A 26,942-nucleotide genomic window follows, 5' to 3' on the forward strand; every position below is an offset into this window, starting at 1 on the left:
TGCATCAGATGCGATATGCAGTAAATATTTTGAGAGAAAGTCATTGGGGGGGGGGGGGAGGCAGATTTTAAAAATGACTAATTTATGAACAGCACATCTTGAAAAGGGTGTAATTTGAAATAAAACCTGTCTGAGCAGCACGTATTGATTGAGAGTCAGAGCTGCTGGAAAACAAAACCGTGTTGCTGAGAGGACATTGGCCTGGTAACACACGGAAAGAACTTGAAGAGCTTCATCTCCCTTCCCATGGCTGGGAGTGCTGTGCAGAGATCTGTGGTGGTGCTTACAGCTTGTGATTTATTATGGTATGTGGCCCCACAGAAGGGGGAATCCCCAGCTTGTGTTAATAAATGTTAATTGCGTATAACCAGTTAAGGACTGTTTGCAGCAGGGGTCACCAATAGGGGTTACCCTGCCTGGAAAGCAGGGCTTAACCATGTCAGAGCCTACAGAATCAGGGCCACTTTAAAGGCTTTCTGCACCTGCTGCTATCACACTCAGGAATTTTTTTTAGTTGAAATGTTTTGAAACATCATCATCAGTTTCACAGTTTGGCCAAGGCTGCAGTTATTCAGGCTTTGGGTAGACTCCTACCATAGCAAATGTTGGATTATCATCTAATTGATTTAGTGAGTAACCCAGTCTGATCTCATTCCTGATGGGCAGCAGACCATACAAAAGAGCTGCTGCCATGGCTTATGTCAATTTTCAGGTGTCTTTTCAGCACAGAATATAAAGGTTCCATGGGAAGAGCAGCGTCCTCCTCTCTTGGTTGTTTATGATGTTGTGAACCATCTTCACATCTCCTTTTCATCCTGTAAGCAGAGGGGTGTCAGCCTGTGCTAATTTCTGTTTTTAAACATAATACACTAAAAAAGAGTCTCATTGTCAGGATGGTGAGTTGCTGGTCTGTACATACTCAGCTTTCAAGGACAGCCAGCCTGTATGTGGCAGTCATTCAGCAGTGGAAAAGATTGGGTTTTCTATTTTCTGTACGCTAGGCTTTTGAGTTTCACATGGCAGTGAAATTTTTTAAGGAGGGCAACTTACCATAGGCATTTCGTATGAATTGTTGAGGCTGAATGACAGCTATTTTCCTGTAGTCACTTTTCTTTTTAATGCTGAGAACTGCTATGCTGTTATTGAAACATAAGAGCAGTGCTGGCAGAGCTGTAGGAGCTGGTTTGGTGGGGTAGGGGCTGCTGCTCAGGGATGTGGGACACGGGGCTTTGGGCTTGTGCACAGCATCACGCAGGGACACACTGATACAGCGTAGGCCTGGAGATTAAAATCTGGCTCTAACAGTGGCACTCTTTTAAACCCAGTTATCTGCCTGTGTGCAAAGTATAAAAAAAAAAATAGAGAAGAAAAAGAAAATGAAATTCAAATTTGCCTGCTTGCTGCAGATAACCCGGCCCTGCCTGCATTGTCAACTTCTTTCAGTGCTCCTGGAAGTTGTCAGGAAAGGTTGACTTCTGTTGTATTTCATTCTTGTATCAATGTTTATTTTTTTCCTCTGTTAGCGTATCAGTGACATGAAAGTTGTTTGACATCCTCGTTGCGGCAGGAAAGGTTAATTAAATGTGCAAGATCTGTTCTTCCTCCATTTTCTCCGCTTTGAGCCCCTACAACAGTTTGTGCTTTATTGTTCTCCAGAAGCCTTTGTTCTGAATGCTGCGCGTCCTTCTTGATAGATAGACCTACATGATAGAAAGCATGTTGGTGTTAATGCAATTACTGTGACTTGTACCTGTTTTCTTGACTGTTGGATAGATCACTCAGGTGGTTTTTTTTGCCGTAAGACTCTCTTGTTCTGTCTGCCACTCCTAACCTGATACCATGTACCTGAAATTGGCTCTGGAGAATCAGCAAATTAAACTGGAAAGCCACTGTCTTCCATTCCCACCTGTACTTAGCTACCACAAATACGTTGCAGCTGGTGCTGGAGGAGGCTGCTGGGGCCCAGCACCCAAATGGGGAGGAGGAGGAAAGGGACCACTAAGGCTATGAAGCTACAGCACCACCAGGAAGGTGTTTATGCCAGAGTTAGGATCAGAAACAAGGAGTTTGGCTTTGGTGTTTGCAGTAGATCTAAGCTGTATTATACAGCCTGGAAGTGAGGGAAAATATCCAAGGACTGGTGTGATACTTGGATCTGTACTGGAAAATATCCAAGGACTGGGAGTCCTTTAGCTGAGCTGAGCCCATACATTCCCTGCCAACCATCTTTCTGGAACCAAGGTGAGGAGAAATAACTGCAGGAAGCATGATTTTTGAAAGCATCAGCACAGCAGCATCTGTATTAGGAAGAAACAGGCTTATTTGTCACTAATTACTTTTCTTTGCAGCACTTTGTAAAATATTCAGCAGAAACCATTTAATTGGCCGGGCCACTTCTCAGATTAAGTATTTCTCAAATGAAAGTCCCATGAGGAATGTATACAGCTCCTTAATTTGACAATGAGAAGAGCCCCCCTTTCATGAATGAGCCCGAGTTTTATTTCTGCTAAAGCTACTTTATGCCACTCCATAGAATGAGCTCAAGGGTAGAAATCACGTTGTGCTCCTCACTTGCTAGAAGTCTGACAAGGAAATTTACATAAGTTAAGATCAGGAAATTGTGTACCTCTACTCCATTTAGGCCTCAGATCACAAATAATTTGCTGAAAAAATCAAAAGCACTTGAAATAAAATGAGTTACTGGGCTGATGAAGCACAATACATCGAACACTAATAGTACCAGTATGTGTTATTAATTATAATTTGCATGTCTCACTGGAAACCCCAATTTTCTATCTGTTACGGAGGCATATTAGAAAGCAAGTTCTCACCTTCAAGCATCTCAATGTTAATTTTGTTTAAAGTCTCAAATGTTGTGTTGCTGTGAAATATGGTGCCAATTTAACTCCTGGTTAACAACCTTCTAGAGACCTGCCAGGCATCAAAGCTGTCCTTAACACAAGCAGTGCTGTGTTTGGGAGCAAATACTGCAGTGCCATTCGCCACTGGTTGTGCTCTCCGTGGATGATGATGGCTTACCAACAGTGTGTTTTCTCAGACTTCAGTGCAGGAGGGAAAGTAACTCATGAGCTTTGAATAATGTGCTGCCTGAAGGAAGCCTTGCCTCCATAGGGGGTTTCTGCATGGAGAACAGGTGTCTTTCTCTTCCACTTCCCTTTTTGCTAGGGATGGCTAGAAACCTGCTTAGAGAGAAATCTGTTTCTAGAAGATTCAGGGGAAAGTGTTCAAATTACTGTCATTTTGCCTTCTAAAAATAGCTCCTTGTCAGGAGAAACTAAAGCAGGTAGGAGAAATGAGGATTGAAGGCAACTCAAAGAGCATCCTGCATCTTCCTTATTCTCCTGGGTAGCAGCATCCTGAGCATCGGTGGTTAAAAATAATTCAGTCCCTGGGGTCTGGTCTGTATGAACGTGTCTGTGCACACAGTCCTTTGGTACTTGATATAGGAGGGGAGTGAATCGTGCGCTGGCACAAAATAACTTATGGAAGAGGAATTAAATAAAAGTTGAGGACAGTTAAAGTAGTTTTTTCTGCTAGGTTAACACCTTTGAATTCTCCTTTGTTTCTTTTTTCTGTGATATTTAATATCTCCTTGTCCAGTTCACTGTGATAGTCTTCTAGAAAGGCAGAAAGGAGACTACCTGCCCAAAAAGTAGTGTTGAACAACTCAAAGATGGAGGCAAGTGAAGGGACCTGATTTAGATGTGACATTCAAGCAAATGACTTTGGTGGGGATTTGCACATCTTTGAGACTTGTATGGATTTCAAATAGTCCTCAGTTGCCAGCAGAGGTCAGGAGAAAAGAATTAAGAAACAGAAAGGAGAAGAGGTAACTTAATGTCTGGTTCCATGTTCCTGTGGTGATTGGGATTGACAACAAATTAAGGACATAGGGGTGTTGTTTTCAGAAGCTATATCCCCACTTGGACCGGAGTGACGCATGCATTTGCCTGCACAAACTTTATACACTGGGTGTATTCTTTATTTTTAATTACTCATGTATTTCTCCCAGCTGTTTCTCCTATTTTTTGTGCTTAGCTTTCTGGTCTTTGTGCTTCTCTGGTCCTGGGCTCAGTCTCCTCATAATAGATATAGTAATGGACAGTCATTCAGCCTTCCATCTGCCATTAATGATGAATTACACAGCCCACAGTAGGTCATCAGCTGCTATAAATTGGCTTAGGAACACTGAAATCAATATACACCAACCAAGAATTGGATTTTGTGTATGTATTAATACCTCATTTTTTTTTTTCAATCTCTTTGGCTGTTTTGAACTTGCAGAGGCTTATGAAGTCCTACAGATTTATTTCTGTTTCGTTTTTCATGTCACTCCCATAATTCTTTGTTTTCCTTACTTATTTCTGATGTGTTGCATCATCATTGGCTATCGTTTCATTTTGAGAAGCCTTTTAGGATGTGATTTCTGGTCCAACTTTCCAATGCCAGCTTTTGCCTTTCCATTTATTACCAAGAACAGACTCCTCCTTTTCTCACAAAGGAGCAAGAGAATACTTGAGAATATTCCTTAATCACCTTGTTTAAAATGCCCTACTTCATGTTGTTGAAGTCTGAAAAGTAACAAAATTTTTTTAGACCCATGCCATCACTTTTTTCTGCCCACCTGAGTACAGTTTCCAGACAGCTCTCTCACCTTTTTTCTCACCTTGTGCAAGCATCATATTTTAATGTTTTTCTTTTGCTTTATAGATGTAGCATATGAATTTTCTTTGCAACTCAGTTGAATTCTTAATCAAATTCTGTGTAATTGTTTTCTTTAGTACCAGATTTTTCTTCCTGAAAGATTCCAAACAAAGCCAGTAGCATCAATCTCCTGCTAACAGAGTCAAAATGTTTCCTGTCCCATCATATGCAAGAATTCCTCTTTGCTCAGTGTCACAGAAATTAAATGGAGAACTTTTTCAAGAACACCACTACCAGCCATTAAATTAAAAAAATTGAACCTTTTCATTATCTTGAATAATGCAGCAATACCAGAAGATTTTCTAGCACAGAGCAGGTTTCGTATCCTTATTTGAATTATTTTAATTATCGTGCTTGAAATCTTGTGTCACATTACTGTGTCTTGGTACGATCCCCAATGGGAGGCTGTCAAATTTCATTATATTATGGTGACTCTCATTTGGTGGTTCAAACATATTTGCTACATGAACCAACCCTTGTGTATAACTCAAGATTAAGTCAAGAGCATGCCTGGTATTCTCTGAAATGAGCTGTTCAAAGGAGAGCTTGACCTAATTAGAAACGTCTCCCAAAGAGCAGCAGAGAATGAAGTTCCTGGGAAACATAGAGCTCCTCCAGGTTTCACTGAGCTTTATTTTTAACCTGATACACTTGTTCTGTAGTCATCTGCAGCATAAATAGCTGTAGGGTGGGAAGCTTAACTAGTTTAAGTAACTGGAAAGGATGAATGGTGGGGCGAGCCTGCAGCGTTGCAGTGGGTGGGTTGGCAGTGGCTCCTGTGATTCCAGCACCGTGGTCAGAATCTGCACTGTTACCTAGGGTAGAGTCATAGAATGGCCTGAGTTGAGAAGGAGCACAGTAATCATCTTGTTCCAACCCCCTGCTATGTGCAGGGTCAGCAATCACCAGACCAGGCTGCTCAGAGCCACATCCAGCCTGGCCTTGAATGCCTCCAGGGATGGACTTTGTGTTCATCCAAGTGCAGGACTTCACATTGTAACATGCACACTGTGAAAGAAAGACTGGATGGATATCAGTCTTTCACTGGCATGAGTAAGAACTTGCCTTTGTCGAGGACTATGATTGCCTGAAATAAAGAGAAGTACTGAATTGAAATAAGGATAAAAAACTGAGTTTACTTTGCTCCCCCAAAGGATATATGTTGTTTTTCTTTTTACATTGCTTACATTTATATTCTGTAGACCCTACTGTGCCTTTTACGGGTTTCCTTCTCTGCAAGTTGCTTCAGTTGTTTTGTCTGACTCTTTTTTTTTGTCATGTGGGAAATCAGTAAAACACTCAGCTCTGCAAAAAAGGCAAATGGGTCTGTGTGGTTTTGTAGAGCTCCTTTCACGGTATCGTAAGACTTTCTTCAAAATTGTGAGTTAGATGTTCTTAGAATAATAAATGCATAAACTCATGAGTAATTTGCGAATGTCCTTGAGCCAGTGATCCTGTGGAGTTGCGTGGGGTTGTTCAAGTTCTTACTTTAAATGGCAGAGCTGACTTTCGTCTTCCTACGTTTAAACCCTTTCCTTTTCACATCACTGTAGATACAGATAATAAACAAGGTAAACACATTACAGGGCAGGAGGTGCAGTTGGAGATGCAAGCACTGCTCACCTCCCATTTCCACATATTGCTTGTGCATCATCGTTACATTCAGTTTTCCTTTCTGCTTTTCTTGCAAGTCCCTTAGAGTATTTCTTGAGGCAGATTTCAGATTCTGTGCAAAGTTCTTCAGCTTTCTACTAAGCTTTGTTGTTTATAGATGTAGTGAGAAAGGAAACATGCTGAAGTGGTAGATGTGGAATTAGGCACGCATCTGTCACAGCCTGAAAAGACCTTGGAAGGGCACTGAGCTCTCTGAATGTATATATCCAGCATCACCTAGCAGTAGACACATCAATTTTTTAGGTATAGGTGTACCAACTTTGTGTTCAACTTAACATTTTCATGTATTTTTAAATGTATCCTTTCAGGCCTCTTTTTCTGGTTCCTGTCTTTATTCAAAAGAGATGCATTCTTTTGTTGTTGTTTTGCTTTGTTTTGTCTGGGAGTAATCTTGTTTTCTAATCTTGATTGCATGTGTAGAGGGATTAATCAGGTTCTTGGAGACCTCTGCTGGCAACACCTTCCTACTAAGTCTCAGATTTTTTTACTCCAGTGTAGGGTAAATGACAACTAAAAAGACTGAATGTCCTTTATTTTTAATGGGACTTTCTGAAAAATATTGTAAATAAGCGTAGGCTGATGGTGTTTGTGAAAGTAGCAAGAGGAGGAGCTTTTGTGTCATTTCCAAAAACAAGGGGTAATTCTGCATGCTGGGGTCTGGCTAAACTTAGGCTGGATGCTAAAAAAAACACCATTGAATTCTTAGGATAATAATACATGAAACATAGCTAAAAATACCTTCCAGCACAAGTTTGACTGAGTTCTATCAACATGTATCTCCAGGGCCTGTTGACCTGTTTTTGGAGATGTTCAGTGTCATTAACACAATTACTGGCTCCAAAGAGTTTTTCGTATATGTGAAAGAGCTTTGTGTGGCAGCGCTCTGTGGATCAGGCCCGAATCTAACTCTTAAATATGATGTTAAAGAAATGTATGGCTGCTTGCTGTCATGCTGGAGAGCAAGCTATTGTTGGCTTTATTCCTCACTTCTGCGTTGCAGCTCAGCCCAACTGGATTCAGAAGATCAGTGATGTACACGCAGCCATTGAGGAAAATGTCTTCTGGGAGTGCCATGCGAGCGGGAGGCCAAAGCCCTCCTACCGCTGGCTGAAGGATGGCGAACCACTACTGCCTCAGGTAGGTGTTCTCATTCTGCTTATGACTTCATGACTGTTGGGGATGGAAGTGATGGCAGCGCTCTGAAATCCCCTTCCTTTGTAGGTAATTCCTTGTCATGCTTGGTAGGTGCTTCTGTATGGGGTTGAGTTCCTGAGTTGGAGAAGCGGGGAATGCCCCATTCTTTCTCCTGGGTTGGCTTCAGAGAGCTGTTAATGACACCTAGGATGCATGACAGCTTTAAAGTTCCTCCCAAAAATGAAAGATCCACAAACCCAACAGATCTAAGAGTGGACATGCACGTGAAGAAGTGGTAATGGCCGTGTGGGACTGTGGGTTGCTCTGGTTTTGTTCTTCCAGCTTATGGTTTTGAGGCAAGCTACAGCTGCTAAGCAAACCTTAGAATTTCTCCTGGTCTCTAGCAGTATTCCTATTCCTCCTGCCCAGCTGTGTCCCTGTGTGAGTGACCAGGAGCCTGCCATTGCTAGGCACACCAAAACCTGCCTAGAAATGAGGAATCCATAGGAACAGGGCAGGCGCCTGCTCCTTGTACCACTGAGAGGAATCACACAGTCCTGTGATTGCCTCAATTATAACAACAAACTAAAACAAATTACCAAAGCATTGGCTTCACAGTAGCCTGCATTTTTTTCCCTTCACTTACTGTGAAAGAACATGGCTGCCCAGATTTGATCAAACCCTGACAAAGATTGCACAAACATTAAATTTCCACCCTACGGCCAAGTAGAAAGCCGATAGCTCTTTATATTACTATTTTTTAATGGTGAAACTCCTGGGGAGGGAGGAAACACTTTGCTGTACTTATTAAAATTGATAACGTGAGCTCCATATCCTTAGGCTGACAAATGATACTGTGGTCTTTTTGTTCCACACACTAATTTTACTTGCTTCACGCTGGTCACTAGCAGATGGTCTGGTACGTAAATCATGTTAGTGGCTGATATGAAGTGAAGGATCATTAAATTATTAACATCTATGTTGTTTGCAGTAAACTGCAGAGGATTTTAAATATTTCCCATTGTAGCTAAAATGGCAACCACCTAACCTTCTTTTTCATATATACCTGTAATATCATCGTTTTGAATATTTTGAAGAGTTGGGTTGGCTGTGATATGTCACCATGGGGAAAAAAAAAAGTATATTTTTTGATTCAAGTTCACCTGTTTGAAAGGGAGATTAATCTAAATGGTTTAGGTATTAAATCAATGAGAAGTCAAGGGAAAGTCCTTCGATTTAAATTGCATTTACCAACCACTGTATTGTTTTTTTCCATTTAAGCTGACTTAAATTTAGTCTGCAAACAAATAGAATGGAGCATGCAAATTATTCCTGTTACTGCCTGCCTTTTTGTCTACCTGGCCATGCAAAATGGCACGGCTCCTGCTGGGATTATTTTCCAAGGAAGAATCTCCTTATTTACTTCTTTACTTGTTTCACTCTTTCCCACAGGGCAGAGTTCAGATAGAGCAGGGCTCACTGTCCATAAGGAATGTCAGCCTGTCGGATGCCGGCATGTATCAGTGTGTTGCAGAAAACAGACACGGCTCCATTTATGCCAGTGCAGAACTGAGTGTCATAGGTAAGTTTACTTTCCTGAGTGCTGCAAACTTTCCAAAAACTGGCAAAGCTTAAACCCAAATTGGTTTTGCCAAGTGTCAACGTCTGAAGAAGTGCCACTGAGAATCTTGGACAAGTTGTTGTTTTTAAGTGTGGCATGAAATGAAAACTTGAGAAAGCAGATCAGTAGAGAACAGATTTCTTTATATCGTGTCCTGTTCTCATATTCATCCAGGTAACTGAGCATGGAGAGCTGGCAAGCCTGCTCCAACCTCCTGCCAACCCAAGCAATTGCCCTAATTCAAAGCACTCTGGACTGTCCCAAGGAGATGTTGAAAACCTTTCTGTCTGAACAGAACTTTCACCATCCAAAAACCATGATGCTTCAGTCCTAAACCCTCACCAAGAAAACAACTTCTGCCCTCCCTGTTTTTGTGTATGCCTAACCTAATCATTCCAGTTAATATCAAGGGATCCTCCTGTGAATTGAGTCCTCCAACAATTAGAATCAGGCTTAACATGAAATCATGAAGATGCATCTTTGAGTGAGAATGGAATTGAAGTCTCCAGATTCCTATTCTGTATTGAATTAGCAAGCTGTTCTCACTGCTTTCCTCAACAAACCTAATGTGAAACTAATGGAGACAGCTCTGGGGGATGCTAACGATCTGTGTAAATGCCTGATGGGAGGCAGTAATGATGATAGAAACAGGTTTGTCTCAGTGATGCCCAGCACCCAAAAAAGAGCAATGGGCATGGGCTAAAACATAGGAGATGCCACTTAAATATAAGAAAATCTTTATTTTGCTATTTCAAACATAACATGAGTACAGGTTGCCCAGACAGAATAAGACATCTCCATCCTTGGAGATACTCAACACCAAGCAGGACAGGATGGTGGGCAGGTTGAGCTGAGCTGGAACAAGACCACCTCCCACTAATTTCAGCCATTCTGTGATGCTGAATCTCACTCTCTGAAATCTCGTGTGTGAGTGACAGGCCTAGGAACCTGCAAGTCAAAATGGATACGCAGCTTTGAATAGTTAAATCGAATTTGCAATTAAAAAATAGTGCTTTAGTTGTTTTCAAAGCACACGTTCAATAGCATAATTCCCCACTTCATCCCGAAGAAGAAAGCACAAGGTCTTTACTGATTATGGCATTTTCAGTATCAGTCATTTTTATCAGCAGCAATACAGCGGAAAAAGAAATCATTTGAAAGATTGTCATTGTTGCTCTTCAAGAAAAGTGCAATAATGTTCAATAAATCAGACTTTCCAGTGCTAAGATGTATTGGGTGTGTTACTGCATGGAAGAAATTCAAACAAGGCCACTGATGCATTTCCTGTCGAGATGAACCTTTGCTGGGAGAGCAGATTGTCTGGGAAGGTAAAGACTATCAGTGGGTGCTGCCATCACCCAGCTGTCCCAGCAGTGGGGTTGGAACTGGTCCTGAGAGTGTGGTCACTGACATTTCTGGACTGTAGGTTGAATCATAGAATACCTCAGGTTAGAACGGACCCATGAGGATCACTGAATCCAACTCCTGGCAGTTGAGGACCAGACCTGCAATAGCGAGACAGCATCCTCACTGTACGCTGAGCTCAGACAGAACCACCACCCAAAAAGATGGAACTGAACATTGAGGATATAATTAGAGCTAATGTAATTTCTGTCTTCCCCAAGTCTTGGAGGTAAGAGGGACATCCCAGTGCAGGCCTCATGTTGGCACAAAGAGCACAGACCTTGGGAAACCTGTTCTTAAAAACCTGCCAGATAGATGGCGCGTGGCTGACCTCACATCTGGCTTTACACAATCTTGCTTCTGTGTGTCACGTGAGAAGTACCAGGATGCTGTGCTGCAGGTTCAGCTCTGTGGATCGGTGATTTAATTTGGCACATTATTAAAGGAAAACAGCATGTTTTCCCTTTCAGTGCAGTTTTCAAAGTAGGTCAATATTCTGAGTTCTCACTGAGAAATGTTGGCTTTTAAGGGGATCTTTCTGAGTATAAAAACGGTTGTTTTACAAGATCCTGATGTTAAGCACTTGAAATGATTAAACACCATTATTAGCGAGTGAGGCTTATAGCAAAATTAAGTGAAAAAGAGTGATGGAAAATTACTCACAGAGCTTTTCTCAGAATGATGCTTCTCTATTGTTGTTGTCAATTATATTGCCCAGAGTCTTGAGCTAAAACCAGAGTCTTGTAGTGCTGGGCATTGTAAAAACCTGTAGGAAGATGCAGTCATTGCCTGAAAGAGTTTTTCTGCTGGATGTTTTAAAAAAAAAAAAAGCTGGGAGATGAGCTTAGAGTGAAAAAAGCGTGATTTAAATCCTCATTTTACAAGCAAGGTATGGAGATACTGTGTTCTCCCTAAGGTGGCATAGAAGGGCTCTGGTAGTGCTGAGAACTGAGCCCAGAGATTTCTGAATTCCAGATTTTAGGTTCCCATCTCAGCCCTAAGCACAGCCAGTAGTAGAAGCTGTTTCACAGTTTATCAGACCTGAACAGCAGTCTCTTAAGATTCCCAGCAATGTGTTGTTCTTTACAGACAATGTGCATTCTGTCCGTGCTGAATTCCTTGCATAATCCAAGTAGGTTTTCCTCCTTCCCCCTAAATTTCAGTCATTTTGATCCCCCGATGCCTGCTTTGTTCATCAGTCCTCACAGACCCACACTGTTCAACTCCTCTCCATCATGCAGGAGCAGGAGGGGAGTAGCCAATGACTTGTAAAGAAACAACCCAAACTGTGCCTTACAGAGGTGGGAATCACCAGAGAGTTCAAAAATCTCTTCTGCCCGTACGTTTCAGACAATCAACTGAAAGCATTTCCAAAAAGGGACAGTGTGTCACCACAGTATGCTGTAGCTAATGCTTCATCTGGCTCTGAGCGTGTTGCTGGGGAGTCGTTCTCAGGATGCTGCTTTAAGTTTGAGATGTTTTACATATCCGGTGTTGGTTTTCAGAAGGCTCTTTTATAGTTTTTAATAACAGACGGTTTCCTCTATTCTGAAATGAATTGCCCCTCTATGATTAGACACAGCAGACAGGGCATCTCAGAGATTAGTGAGCTCTGAGTCGCATAAGGGGAAGACAGAAGGCTTCTATTAGAACATAAAGCCATTCCATTGTCAGTGTGGAATTATTTTTTTATTCTCAGCCCTTTTGCGGCAGAAATGATATTGAAAAGAACAGAGGCAGAAGAGATGCCGTAGGAAAAAAGAATTTGCTTTCTGTCTCTCTCGGCAGCTTTTTTTCTCCCAGCTGCACCAGGTGACCCTGAGATCCTTCTCTGGAGCACCAAGCAGATCAACGCGTGGTGATCTAAACTTACACCTCACAGAGTGTGGAAAGGAAGTTGAACAAACTGCTGGCACCTCAGCGATGTGAGGGCATGGCAGGAGGCACAGTGCAAGGAGATGGGGAGAATCTGAGGGGAGCAGAGCTTTGTGCCACGCAGACGCAGTGAGCGTGGCGAGAGCTGCTCATCAAACCATTTTGCTGCCTCCCCTGATTTGCTTTGAGCTTTCTGTACTGAAGAAGAATAACTTTCCTATTTGATATAAACACAACCTTCTGGTCTTCCTCGGGGAGTCAGTGGAGAGGGAGCTGCCTCCGAGCTCTGCCTGTCATTGGGTCCCATCAAATCAATCATGAGCAGTTCTTTGGGGCCAGACAGTGTCCTCCCCGCCAGGCCTGCCTTGTGGCCATGCTGCAGCCTGTCTGCACTGCTCCACTGTTTGCCATTCTGAATCCTTTTGCACAAAGCAGAGGAATGCGCTCTGACGGTACTTCAGCAAATGATGGGAGATTTGTCCATGCCCTGCTGACATCCCAAGTCTTGGCCTTGTTTCGCTTGGTTCAGGACCTGGCTGTGCCAAGGTCTTTTCCCTTTATAGCATCATAGCAGGATATCCTCTTCATGCAGTGATTGTAAATATAAACATGTCAGATTTTAAGGCAGAACACTGAGCAATTACAGGTGAGAAGAATCCTTGGGATATGGTCACGTTCCCAAGAGCCTGCCTTTCTTTCCTAGAGGAAATTCTGATCCGTATTCATTTTTTCTCTTCCAGCTGTCGGGCCAGACTTTTCCAAAACGCTCCTGAAAAAGTTAACTCTTGTGAAAGTGGGCGGTGAGGTAATCATTGAGTGCAAGCCGAAAGCTTCCCCCAGACCTACTTATTCTTGGAAGAAAGGAAAAGACATCCTAAGAGAAAATGAGAGGTAATGTCTTACAGAAACCATTTCTTTCATTGGCTTGCTCCAACCCAGGGGCTTTCAGCAGTGAAAACTAAATTTGTCATTAATAGCTTCCCAAAATTGACTTGCAAATAAATGTGAAAACAGCCAGTGTTCAATCTCAAGGAGCTGGGGGTGAAATTTCTATTCCCATTGTGTTCATCCTCCTGTCTGTGTACTGTTGAAGCGTCTCCACCTAGAAGCTGTTAAAGATAAATTCTAAAAAGCAAATCTTTTGTCTCTGGATTGCTCTTAATAGCCACTGTTTTTCAGATAACTTCCCCAGGAGAGTAGTGCTGAAGCCCTCCATTGCAAATTACACAATCCTGGTAAATTATTCAACGTGTCCTGCAAACAGGAGTTGTTTGGGGTCGGTAATTAATTTGGCAGTGATAACACTTATTTGGAGACAGCTTTTTCAGGCTAGCCAAATAATATATATATAATTTTTCTTAATTCAAGGGAGAGAACTAGAAGGAAGTGAGAGCCTACCTTCTAAATCTGCAGTCATTGCTCCTGTGAGTGCAGTGATCCATTGCTGGCTGTGTTACTTGTCCATCTCCCGCAGCCTCCGAGAGAGGGACCTGTGGAGCTGTTGTGGACACCTCAAGGTGTGATGCACCTCTTTTACCGCAGTGCACTTGTGGGAAGAGTGCATTTGTGTCCTATGAGTATGGACCCAGGAGACAGGAACTAGAGGAAATTGTTGTTTTTAAAAGCTTAAACCTCTTAGAACTGGAATTGGAAAGTCTAGTCTTGCTCCGGCCAACCTGCTTGTAATGGGCATTAAGCAAATACTGTGGTGATGTGCGTGTAAATATTCGTTTGCAGTTGGATAAGTAAAATAGTGGATGTATTTGTGACTTATTTACTGTCTGATATCTGGTCTTTAGGAGGCAGTTGTCTAGGAACAGCTTGATTTCACCTCTTGGAATAAAAGGAGTTGGATGTGGAGAACTTCCTTGAGCATTCAGGGAACAAAGCTATGCAAGGTTGATGTTACAGTATACCAAGCCATATTGATTTTTTAAACCAAAGTAGCTTGTTCTTCTGCTGCAGTATGTGGAAAGGGTGGAAGTAACAAGTGCTGAGGTTTCAGAGCACTTTACCCTTTCTGTCCTCACCGGCAGAGTCCGCAGCTAAAGTTTGCTGTTCTCTCTGAAGCTGCTCTCCTTGGTATGCTGTGGTTTCATCTCTTTTTAATTTAGAGACCGGGAGAGGAGGCCTGGATTTATCTGAGCCAGGGATTAGGAAAGGAAAGAAATGAGAGCAACTGTGCTTCTTGCTTTGTCACTGCGGTGCAGTGCTAACAACGAAGTGATTTTGCTCTAGTACAGCTTTTTCATCTGCAAGCTTTCCTAAAAGTCTGTTGCAGAAGCCGCTGGATCCTGGCTTCCCAAGGGAAGGGGCTCGTGACTTGTACCATACAGCCAGGCTCAGTTTGCCTGTGTGTGTCGTCACAAATAACTTCTGAGCTGGTTATTCAAACAGGCTGTTGGTGTTTCGACCAGTTTTCACCAGAGCTTAGAGAAAAAGATACACCTCGTAAAAACAGGAGGTTTCTTCGGGGCTCTGTGAAAACAGGCAAGTGGGAAAAGGAGGCACTGACACCTCCCTGAAACACTGTCACCTAAAATCACAGTGTGGTGGGCATGAGGGAATCCACACCAAAGCACACCCTGAAGTGAACACATGTCCATGTGTTTTAAGGAGCAATTCACTGGGCTGCATCTGCTGCATCTTCCTGACTCGACTTCACCCAAGGCATAGTACATATGGCAAAAGGCAGGTGTGTTCTTAAAAGCTTACTAAGATCTGAATTGAAATATTGCTAGATTTTCTCATGTGGGGAAAAAAATAGGTCTCATTGCTCCTGGTGAGGCAGCAGCTGGGGAAAAAAGTAGCTGAGAGCTGAACTGAAATGCAGACTGCAGAACTGCTGTGCTCCTCACCCTGCGCCTGCCGTGCACCTCGCCTGGCCAGAGCCTCCTGCTTGGGCACTGAGCCCTGGATGGGAAATCAGATGTGAAATGTACCCAAGCAGGTGTGAAATTTGCTGCTGCTGCAGCTCTGGGGTTTTCCACCAGCCAGATCTTCCAGCAGGGGCCTCTATGGCAAAACAGTGCTCCATTTACTTGGCGATGGACCTATTTAGTTCTTCTATGCTGTTGTTTGTGTCTCTCGTGGGGATGAGGATGTTGAATCCTCATCACCACCTCCATTACACGACATCCCTGCAATCTGTGACTGGAGACCGTGTGAAAAGTGCAATTAAGGATTGATATTGGCTGATACAGTTGTGGTGTTGTTCATCAGTGCTGTCTGACTGCACAGAGCTCAGGCAGGCCGCGTGGCCAGCATCATCCGCCCCATTCCTGCTTTCTGATCAACGAAGCATTATTTCCATCCTGCCTTCCTGGGACAGCAGACTGACTGGAGTCCAATCTGGGGATGTCCCTACACCCACATTTACACGTGGGCTTCAAACAAGAACTTTCTTGGCTGTTGAAAAAAATCTGTTGAGATACAGTAAGAAAGATGCCAAGAGAAGCTGTTGCTGAAATCTCTTCATCCAGGGCATAAAACTGAACTTTGAGACAGGTGTGGGAGAAACAACTTAAATGAAATCTCCAGCTTAACTGACGTTAAGGAGTCCATCAAGCTTCAGAGAGGCACCTGACCATCTGGATCCTTCTACAAGCTGAACCTGATCATGGGATGGTTAATCAATATGGATGGTCCTGCCAATTCCAGGTGGAGACAAAAGCATCATTTAAGGTGTCGCTCCTGGCTCTGAATGCTGATGAACAGCATGACTTCAACTGTGGTGATCACTGGAGTGTTTCTCCTGGGGCTCCTGTGGCTTTTCAGATAGAATGTGATGTTAGGGACAATTTTCTGGGATCAGAAATACTGTTTATGGGGTTTGGCTGCCAGGAATCCTGCTCTGGAGGCTACTGCTGTCCAGGAGGCAAAACTAAGTGCACTGTTCAATGCTTGCCCAGAGGGCAGAGGCTGCCATGGAAAAAAAGAGCTTTATTGCTTGAGGTTTCATGTTCTTCTCTGGAGGCTGCGCTGGTGTGAGCTGCGCCCCTAATGAACAACCTGCCCTGAAGACATCTTTTACCAGCATTTGAGATCTGTGCAATCATGTTATTAGAAATTCTGCCCTGAGGTACAATTATACTATTGCAGTCATTAAAGGCAGTTCATCTCCATAATAATGGAAATCCTGCCTTGGAGGCCTGAATGAGCAAAATAACGTCGGTAGCTTGACTCTAGAAGGTAAATTCTATACAGAAACTGCAACAGCACAGATACAGTTATGTTGCAAATTCTGCTTTGAAAACAAAAGCTATTTCTACATAGAAGAGTTTGTTTTCTGTCCCTGGTGCTCTGTCTTGTTCTCTTCACCTACACAACAGTCTTTAGACTCTGTGGGGAAGGTCCTTGGTAGTGCTTACTGCCACTCTTTACAAATCGGCCCCAAATCAGTGAGTGCTGATGGGGTAGGAGCAGGTGAGGCCACTGCTTGCCAACCTAACTTCCACCCTCCACACCAGTGTGGGAGAGGAGATGGGATGGAAAAATGCCGGGTTTGATGAGCTGGGATCCTGTTGCATGGGTTCTCTTTGATTCATGCTCTAGTGACGTCAGTGTGACGGATGCTGGACTTGGGCCTCTGAGATGGAAACGGAGAGTGTTGCTGACACTCAAACCAGGAAAAAAAAAAACCCTGGAAGGAGGTAGGTGGGGGAGGAGGCTGCCAAAGCCAGGCAATGTTTTTTACTTAATTAATTCTCAGAGGCATTTTGATCTTCTTACAGTCTTGCATCCTCATTTCCCCTGGTTTTGTGAAATACCAATAGTCAATGTCAAGTGAGGTTTTGTGTATAAAATACGGTCATCTACAGAATTGCATACGCAGTGTATAGGAATCAGACAAATGTTACATTCAGAAATGTGTGGTCTTTTGCACTGACTGCATCGTGTGGAAGACAGAGTGGATTCAAACCATGTCTGTACTTTGATCAGCAGCTAAAGAGTCACTCATAGATGTCAGTGCAGTCACAGAGGTGGAGGGTAATTTTACCTGAGATAAACCAAGATAAAACAGGTATCCAGAGTTACTCACAAGTCTGGAAAACCTTTCATTCACTGATGAGCCCTGCATAACAGTGGTGGGAGGGAAAGCCAGCACTCAATGAGGGGTCTTTCCTTTGGATTCCTGAATGCCAGGCATCAGGTCAGGCATCTCCCCATGCATGGGATTTCTTGTTTGTGACAATTACATCCTTGCAAGACGTTCTGTCTGCCGTTCATTGGCAGGAGCAGGAGGGGAAGTCACAGCGCCCAGATTGTTCTTGCAGGATTTTCTTAATCCTCTCATAATAACTGAATTACATCTAATGCCGCAATGTTACATACATTTATTACCAAGACTTGTTTTAAAACCTTTATTTTCAGGTGATCTTATCATAGAAAGCTCTCAATTTGCTCGTAATTACAGCACTGCTCCCAGAGAGAGCTGTGCTAGTGCAAGCACAAGCAGTTCATCCTCACACCATTGACAAGCAGAAGTTGCTGCTGTCCCCACTTCACTCCTATTTCCTGGGTATAGGGGAGGACGAGGCTGGGTGTGAGTAGAGAAAAGTCCTGGAACTGCTCAGGGTGCTGCAAGCTGGCATTAAATTAAGCAGTTAATTGAGTTGGTATTCAAGCTTAATTTTGAAACAGGTAAATCTCTTTCATACAGTTTGCCATAGCTGCCAAAGAGCGTTGCTCTCCAGACTTGCAGATGCTGCCATGTTGGTGCACGCCATCCAAGGGATGAGCTGCAGAAGCACTGGGATCTGAAATAGAGTATTAAAGTGGACACTGGTGCTGTGATCTGCCATGAAGGACATGGGCTTTTTGCCTCTCATCAGCACAGGTTGAACTTGTAATAAGTTCCCAGTGAAGGTCATTTTGTTAGAGGACCTTATGAAAATTTCCAGTGGGATTGGTCAAGGGATGTATTTTATTACTGGCATGGAATGGCTTTTTGTTGGAGTAGCACTGGGGATTAGGTGTAGTGCAAGATTTGCATGACTTCCTTGCAGCTCTTTCTTATTTCACCTGGTGCTTGTTTTGCCCATACAGAAATTGCTTGAGTTTACATGTGGGTATTTTGGTAAGATTTGCACTTCTGTATTTTTAACAAAGGGTTTCAATTTAGATTCCAGTCTATCAGACACACAAACTGTCATTTCCCAGAGTATGAAGACATAGGGTTGCACAGTTCTTTAGGGGTTAGTGAGACGTCTGGGTCTCTTGGTTTACTATTTCTTCCTGCTGCATTAATTCTGCATTGCTTCCCAGCTCCCAGCAGCGTAGGCTTGTGTGCAGGAAGTCCAGGATAGCTTTTTGGGGGAGAAACGCTGCATTTCTCCAGCCTGGTGGTTTGCTGTAGCACTGCTGCCCAACCCTCCTGTGGTGCAGCAGTGAGGCTGAATCCATAACCTGGCTTCGAATTCTGACATTCAAGGAGAAATCCAGGCATTTATCAGTCTGCCATTCGGCCACACCTCGCCAGTGAGTGCCTCCCTGTTCTGTTGTCAGCTGCTCGAGCGTTTGGTAAGAACATATCAAAATATAATGTGTTTTCCTTTGAAATAATGTATGTTCAAAGTATGTACTCACAATGGTTTTCCTTTCTAATGTTCTGCTGAAGCTACTGGCAGTCATATTTACCCTCCTACCACACTTGTTCTCAGCCCAGGAAAGAAAAATAATTGCAGTTTTAAGCCCCAAAACAAATTACTTTTCTCTCATTCTTGTTTGTGTACAGCCCTTACATCATTAGAGCTGTTTCTTTTCTGCGAATATACAGCGCGTTGTTTATAGAGTTTAATTGTAAGGAAGAAATTCATAAAAGACAAATGATGCTCTGCGCTGGTAGCAAGGAATATGAAAGTGTCCAATTAAACAGCCACTGACTAGTACTCATATAATAGCAACATCTGTTATCTTAATTAAACAAGTCTCTGTATAGAGCGGCCCTCGCAGTGCGCTTTGTTAGAGCAGGATCTGACCTAGATACTCCAGGCGAGCTCACCATGGAAATTCTCCCAGTTGGTCCCATTATCTCGCAGCCTTGACAAGCTTCATGATGTATGAGCACACTGGAGCACATGCAGAGCCATGCTGCATCAGGTTTTTTTGCATGTCGTGGTGTTTACTTACAAAGGTCAGTTGTGGCAGCATTTAGCACTGTACAGCGTGCCTGGTGAGCTTCGTCCACATCAAACTGTGGTCAGGAGAGAGCCATGCTTACAGGCAGTGCTCGAGATTCATTTGCAGAGGTGGCTTCTGCAGTTCAGGGCCAAATTGTTGCAGGTGCCTTGTTGCTGCTCTTCACTGTATCCTAGGGAAGTCCTATTGCCCCAATGGCTTCTGAAAAGCAAGGTGTTTTGGTGCCTTCTGCACTTCAGTATGGAGACTGATGGACCTTTGAAGCACCTTATCCAGCATGTTCTGAACAGTTAACGCCATCGCGATGCCCTCACAAAGGCTGTTCACTTTCAGAGCCATCAGATCAGCTGTTACTTGTATAACACCAGTTATACAAGTTCTGCATATTTATCTTGGTGCTATTCTGTTTTGAGGAAGAAAAGTTATGAAATCAGACAAGGACAGGAAGAAAGGTGTTTCTCTTACTGTCAGTGTCTTGAGTTTGGCAAATTGTATTAATTCCCATTTTTTATTTGATGCTTCAGACTTCCTAATTAGTAGCTAATTGCTTTAAACAGCCAGGAAGAAAAAGGCAGTAGGACAGAGGGTGCATCTTTTCCCGTCTGGTGCCAGGGTACAAACCATGGTGTTATTTTTATCCTGATTACTCGAGAGACGAATTGCCAGCCGTGGCTTTTGGGCGTGCAGTCTGGTGACACTTCAGCAGAAAATAAAACCTCAAAGGATGCTTCCTATCGTTGTTTTGCATTAATTGTGTTGACTGTCTTTTTTTTTTTTTTCTTTTTTTTTTTTTCCTTCTAAATACAGCACCTGTGCAATTTCTTTAAGGCAGACAGGTAACCAAACCATCAATAACGTGTCAGTTTTTCATTACATCCTGCCTAGGCGCAATGAAAAATGACATTCTGCAAATAGGTTTTTGAAGTTTGAGTCGACGGAGCGGCATTCATCTTACTTTTCAGAGACAATGGCAGAAGATGGCTTTACTTCATTGCAGTGCCTGAGACAACTGGCGCGTACTTGCATTAACCAATTTTCTTCAAGAAGAGAATTAAGATGAGCCAGGAAACCACTTGATTTGGTGGTCAGAGGGTCTAAGGAAGCCCTCAGACTCATTCTGCCAGCCTTCCAATGGTTTAACTTCAGTGCTGATCAGAAGATGGCCCTGCCAGTCCTTTTTGTTGCATTACCTTTTCCCCTCTGCTCTTGTGCAAATGTTTCAAGAAGAGTTACCTGAGAAGTGTTGTTTCTAGAGCACAGCTTAATGCCATGTTATTTCTTACGTCTCAAGACATAACCCTAATTAGGCTGATCCCTAAAACAGAGCGTATTTATTTGCTCTGCAGCACCAGAAGCTGTTGCTGTTCCCCCAGCAAACCGCTTTCACTGGGGATGCTGTGTAGGACAGCAGTGTCACCACGCAGTGACCACAGTGCAGCCAACCTCATGGCATTGGTGGGACCTGCTGTGTCTGGAGAAGTCAGCAGCTTTTGCCTTGGGTTTGCTTATTTTAGAAGCAGAGCCTTGCTTGCAGGGGGTTGCAAGAGAAGTGACAGAAGCACCCACCAGCCCTTCCCAAGTCCTGCGGAGCACAGAGCGTTTTGAAGTGAGAAATATTATAAAATATTTCTTCTCTTGGACATTTTCACAATTAGTGGTATGAAGATAATAATTTTACAGTTAAGGCTACATTTTAAGAAATACGTGCTTAAAATCCAAGGAAATAATTATATGTCTGTTGGGGGAAGTGAGAGATTTCTAATGAACTTTTTAGGCATCCTACCAGACTTGGTGATGTTTCTGATGATTATTTAAACATCATTTTTAAGTGACATAAATGCATCTTTGGATCTTGCAAGTCTACGTTAATGCCAATTACAACCGGAGTGGGTAATTTATCTTTGTACTGTGGGCATTTTTTGTTGAGACGAGAGGAAAAGACGTGTTATCTTTGAAAGACTGTGCCTTTGGGCATCCATTCAGATGGTATCAGCTGGAGCGAATAAGCTGAGAGCGCATTTACTGCTTCTGCTCTAATCTCACGAATGCTTCCAGAAATGGTTTGTGTCAGCAGCTGATGCACGGAAAATCTTGTGCAGATTTTTTTCTTTTTCTCATAAGAGAATTATTTTTCTGAGCTTCAGTTGAGTTAATGGTTATGTTTGCCAGAACTCTGGAGCCTTTGCTGTAAGTAGAGGGTGATGGTTTGTCCTCATTGGGAGGGAGCTGTTGGTGAGGATGATGGAGGCAGCGCTTTCAGCCTGCTGCTATCTCTCCCTGTTGGCTGGGAGAATCCGTTCAATCTCTGTGCCTCTGGGCTCTAATCGCTGCCGTGGAAGGATGAGCATAGCAAATATTTCACTGAGTGATAGGTAGGCTGAATTGAGTAGCAGTTCTGAAGCACCTGCTGCTTCCTTATGCAAGGTTTCCCTTGATGCTGGGTGCGACATTTCTTGGTGAGGAGCTGTGTCTGGACAGACAGTTGTGTGCAGATGTTTTAGCCTTCCACAGGGTGGTTTGCAAGAGTGCTTTGCCCCTCTACCTGAGCCAGCAACCAGCTGCTTCAGGAAGAGGAGAGCCTGTTCCATGCCAAGTGTTTGCACTCAGAACCCCTTCTTGCTGGTGCTGCTCTCGTGTTTTGTGACAAATGGCCAGCTTAGTCTGCAAAAATGAACTGTGAGGCTAAAGGGCTGCACTAAAAGGGGACTCCCGTGGGGATTGGTCTTCATTTCTCACCAAATCAATGGGAAATTGGCGCTCTGCACCATTGGACCCTCCAGACTTGCCGTCTTCCCATACAGCTCAAATTATTGCCTCATGTCTGAGGAATGAAAGCTGTAAAAATGAGCTTTGCTCTGCTTTGCTTGGATCTGCTTCCTCAAATATTTATTTTTATGACACGTTTGCTCTTACTGTATTTATTTTAATTTTGTGTACAATGAAAAAAGAGCAGAAAGACAAAAGGTTTCTATTCTTTAAAATTCATGACAGCCTGCTGTTTTGCTTCAGGGTCCCTAGCCGTGTTTGTGTTTGGTTTTCATTTGTTTCTTCCTGTTATCATCATCCCTTAAGAAAGACATTTTGTAGAGAACTGTTCTTAGATAACCCAGGGATACTTTTATGTCTGAATTATGACCCTAGGCTTCTCTAAACAATTTACATGAAGTCTAATAGCTGTAAATGCTCCTTTTTTTCCTATTCACTTCTTCAGAATAGGATTTCATCAGTTCCAGACTTGTCCTAAAAATTTCCAGGCAAAAAGGAGGATGATGACAAAGCACAGCTTTTGCGTTGGTAGTCATTAATGTGTTCTGAGTGCTGTATTATTTATCTGACTGCAGATAAACAGTCGATAAAGAAAGTTGCAGGAAGGACTTAGGATGGCTGAGTGTTAGGATGACTTGGTGACTGGTTTACACCAAGTTCAGTGTGTTTGTGGTGCGTCCTGTCTTAGGGATCAAGAGCACTGAGGACAAAGGCCTTTGCCATCCCATCTTGGGCCACTCATTGCCTCAGATCAAATACTTCATCCTCAGCCTCTGTAGTTCCACGTAAAATGCATTTCCAGGAAAGCTGCTGGGAACTTTTCTATTGAACTAAATGGAACAGGTTTTTACCTTGGTTTATTCTGAGCAAATACAGTTCTTACCTGAAAATTAATTATAGTGAGTTTGCTGTTAAGAGAGCTGCCAGTTGTCATGGATAAGGAAGGCCTTATCTAGTGCCTGCTTTCACCAAGAGAAAGACATGTACTAAATTAAATGGGCTTTGACTGAGGCTCCAAATTAGTTCAGACTTTTCTGTGAACCATGAAAAGACAAGTAGTTATAGACGAATAAGTACCATAGCAGATGTTGGTGGTAATGTAAATCAAAACTTAACAGGTCCAGGACAAGAAGTTGCATAGCATTACAAGGCTGCTTGCATCGTATGGCAGTCAGTACCATTTATGGGTTTAGATGGATGGTCAAATAAAAGCCCCTGTGATGCCATTCCCACAAACATTCTGTCCGTTTCACGCAGATTCCCACTTGTGCAGAAGTGTCTGGAGTTAGAGCTGCTCTCATGTGCTTTCTTAGTTGAAGCCCAGCCTTGGGAGATGGTGCTGTGGACACGTGGAGGGACATCTTGGGTGGCCTGAAGATACGGGATCAGGGTCAGGGCTCTCCTCCTGTCCTCTCTCCCTGTGCATGCCAGAGGCCATCACAGGTTTGAATGGAGATCTGTGGTGTCCCCGTTGACCTCTGTGCCTACTTTAAGGGGGATTAATGTTATACAGCAGACAGATCTAGCCTTACTGTTATTTATTTACGCGGCACAAAGGTTGTAGTCACACTCACCCATGGCCGTGGAGTTGCTATTAGCAGGGGAGCGAGGCAGCCCATCCTTCATGGTGATGGGCAGGTGGTGGTGAGTGATGCCTTGGCTCAGGGAGGGCTGGGAGCAGTAAATCCTCCCTGGCAGCCAGGATGTACATCCAGGCCTGGAAGCATTTCTAAATCTTTCCATGTTTTCTCAAAGAGCCTAATGGGTAATTGTGCCATTAGAGATCATTTTAATAATTCTAGTCACTGCTTCATTGCATGGGAAGTATTATTAAGAAGGTAAACTGCTACAAAGGCATGCGATAGAAACAGAAATAATTAGATAAATAATGCAATTGCCTGGAATCATTTACATTTGCAGTAGAGTTTTGGCATAAAGCAAAGTTGCTGTTAGGCTAAAAATTGCTTTCCATGTTCCTGCCTATGAACAGCAGGTAATGGCTGAGCAAGCACGTTGCTGAGAATCAAGGCCAGGCTGTCTCATGCCTTTTCCCTCCTCCTTTGCTTCCAGCCCCAGATCAGAGGAAGGACAATGAGCCATTCATCATGTAGGCTGAAATGCACTGTTTCTCACAGGTGCCTTTAACCTAAATCTTCTCTCAGAAGACAGATTATCTCTTAGAAGAACTCTGGCACCACAGTCCCTTTTCAATAGTCACGTCAACTACTGCCACAAAGGCTGTACATGAAGGAATCAATGGTAGTTTTATCTCAAATTGCACTCTGTGTGTATTTCTTCCAGCTGACATTCATTTAAATGCTTGCTCTAAGACATCTTTTCTCCCTGTAATAGAAAAAGGATAGGACATCCTAAGCATTGTTTCCTGGGGGGAAAAAAATTAAAAATATTCACTTGGTGAAGCATGAAATATTTTGGATGTCTGTGTTTAATCAACAGTGAAAGCAAGTGTAGTTCTGCTTGTATTTCATAAATTAAAATGCTGAAGTGATCAGATAAGAAGCAACATACCTTGCTTCATTTCAGCAGAGCAAATAAAACCATGTGAGATTAAAAAATAAAAAAAAAGTCACTTATGAGTACTTTGCTCCCAAGAAAGAATTTATCTGTCTGCTGCAGTCCAGCAGTTCTGCTGCCCTGTCCCCTGGGAGGAGAACCACCGCTGTCACGCAGCCTGCTGTATGCACTGCCTCTGTCGTCCATTCATATTCCACATTTCCACCTGCTGAAGAGAAAAATAGAGGGCATGCTGACAAGAATATATTGAGGGATACCTGCAGCATCATCTGTCTGGTGCAGATCTTCCGTCGGTGTTGCAGGGACTCTATGAGTGAGTAAATAATTCACTGTGAGGAGGTTGGCCCCCAAGCACACCGCTTACCCTGCTGAGGCTCACACCTGATGCTGGCCAGGCATGGATGGGGTTATTCATCCCTGGCTCTGCAGTGCTGGTCTCTTTGCTTCCTGGACGTGCACGGAGAAGGTGATACAGTAAGGGAAGTAGGGCTGAGGTTTTTAAGCAAGTGCTCTATTGCAGCACAGGGCTGACCTGAGCAGCAGTTTGTGTAGAGGCAAGGGATGCAGTCAGACAGCCAAAGGTCGGATTTCCTTGGAGCTAGGCTGGAGGTAATTACTGATGAGCTCTTTCATTACGTGCTTAGGGAGTTCTGCAGTTTTCACACATTATTCCTGTTCCAAACAAAGGCTTGATCTTGTTTTTACTAAGTCAGTGATAAAACTCTTACTGATCTCACTGGGACGTGTTATCACTAAATGCATGTTACTCACTGAGAAATATCTTTCTACTCCTGGGAATTCTGCCCAGCAGTGAGAAGTGAGCTCCATGAATTGGATGTGCTGTAAATTGGATCTAAATTCAGGGTGGAGGTGGCTGAGGGGCACTGAACCAATATGACAGAGATGTCACTGCAGGCAAATAGAGGAGAGTAGATCCAGTGATTGTGTGCTGATGTTTCTCTTTGTACTGCTCCAGGTCTGCCTGGCCTCTCCAGCTGGAAATACTGGGCAAGTCGGTAGCAGCGTGTTGATCCAGGAGGAGCTCTGTGCAGATTGGCCATGATGCCAGAGCTGTCCTTTCCTCATGACCTTGGGTGGATGCCTGAGCACAGCATCTCTCTGCACAATGGTTAGGTATTTTTCATCCAGAAAGATGCACCTATCTCTGTCTTGTAGTTTTCAGGCTCACACCAACCAACCTAACAAACAGTGTGAGACGCTTCCATTCCTGCAGAGCTAGCACAGGGCATGGGCAAGAGGCCGATATGAAAACTGTGTGCCTGCCCATTCTGCAAAAGCCTTTTTTAGGGTAACATAAAGTGCTCAGCTCGCAAGTTTTTCCATTTGCTGCTGCGATGGTGAAAACAAGGCAAGGAAGGCTAGGGAGGAACGTTTTCAGCATTTTTAAAGGTCCTTTGTCCCCAGAAGAGTATTAAAAAAGCCAAAGAAAAGATCAGTTCTTCCTGGGGAAGAGCACAAACCTTCGTTTTAGAAAACAAGCAGTCCTTTCATCTCCTGATTTCAGATCAGACTCTGCTCTCCACGGATCTGAAATCTCCAGTTGACAACGCAAGTCAACAGATTCTTTCTTACGAATGCCATGGAATGTTCAAAATAGGTGACTCCTTATACGAGAGTGCTAAAATATATTATGCCATTATTTTTCCAAGTTGATATTTTTCTCTTTGTTTATTCTGTGCTAGTAGCAGTGACTGAGTGCCAGTTATCAGTGGCACCAATCTGTACAAGAACAGATCTGCATTATTAGTTCCTCTTACTGCTGCTGTGGCAGGGAACCCAGAGCACTCAATAGCAAGTCAATAGCTCCTTTTGGTTTGGAGTGGTTCAGAGAGGTGTGTACTCAGCAGCCAACACTTTATTCTGCAGTAATGTGTGTCTATGGGAAATGTGCTTTATTTTAAGTCTTCCTAGCCATCTTACTAGAAAACTTTTTGAGGGTGTATTTCAGATAAGAAGAAAGAAAGCGTGCAGTGTAGTGCTTCATTTAATTTGAACTTTGTGTCCTAGAAGGACTTGTTCAACCAAACTGCTACAAGTGGTTGATCAG

At 43.2% G+C, this 26,942-nt stretch overlaps 1 protein-coding gene across 7 annotated transcripts in view; it reads left to right on the forward strand.

Annotated features, from left to right (window-relative positions):
- The window catches only part of LOC128078431 (contactin-4), a 253,469-nt gene that overhangs the window by 194,350 nt on the left and 32,177 nt on the right, over positions 1 to 26,942 (forward strand). For all 7 annotated transcript variants that reach the window (XM_052678620.1, XM_052678613.1, XM_052678614.1 and 4 more), the window contains 3 exons: positions 7,400 to 7,536; positions 8,986 to 9,115; positions 13,174 to 13,324. In XM_052678620.1, coding sequence (XP_052534580.1) covers positions 7,400 to 7,536; positions 8,986 to 9,115; positions 13,174 to 13,324 — 418 coding nt within the window. The remainder of the gene's footprint in view (positions 1 to 7,399; positions 7,537 to 8,985; positions 9,116 to 13,173; positions 13,325 to 26,942) is intronic.

Source organism: Tympanuchus pallidicinctus, unplaced genomic scaffold (assembly GCF_026119805.1).
Source record: "Tympanuchus pallidicinctus isolate F22 unplaced genomic scaffold, pur_lepc_1.0 scaffold17, whole genome shotgun sequence".
Classification (NCBI taxonomy): domain Eukaryota; kingdom Metazoa; phylum Chordata; class Aves; order Galliformes; family Phasianidae; genus Tympanuchus; species Tympanuchus pallidicinctus.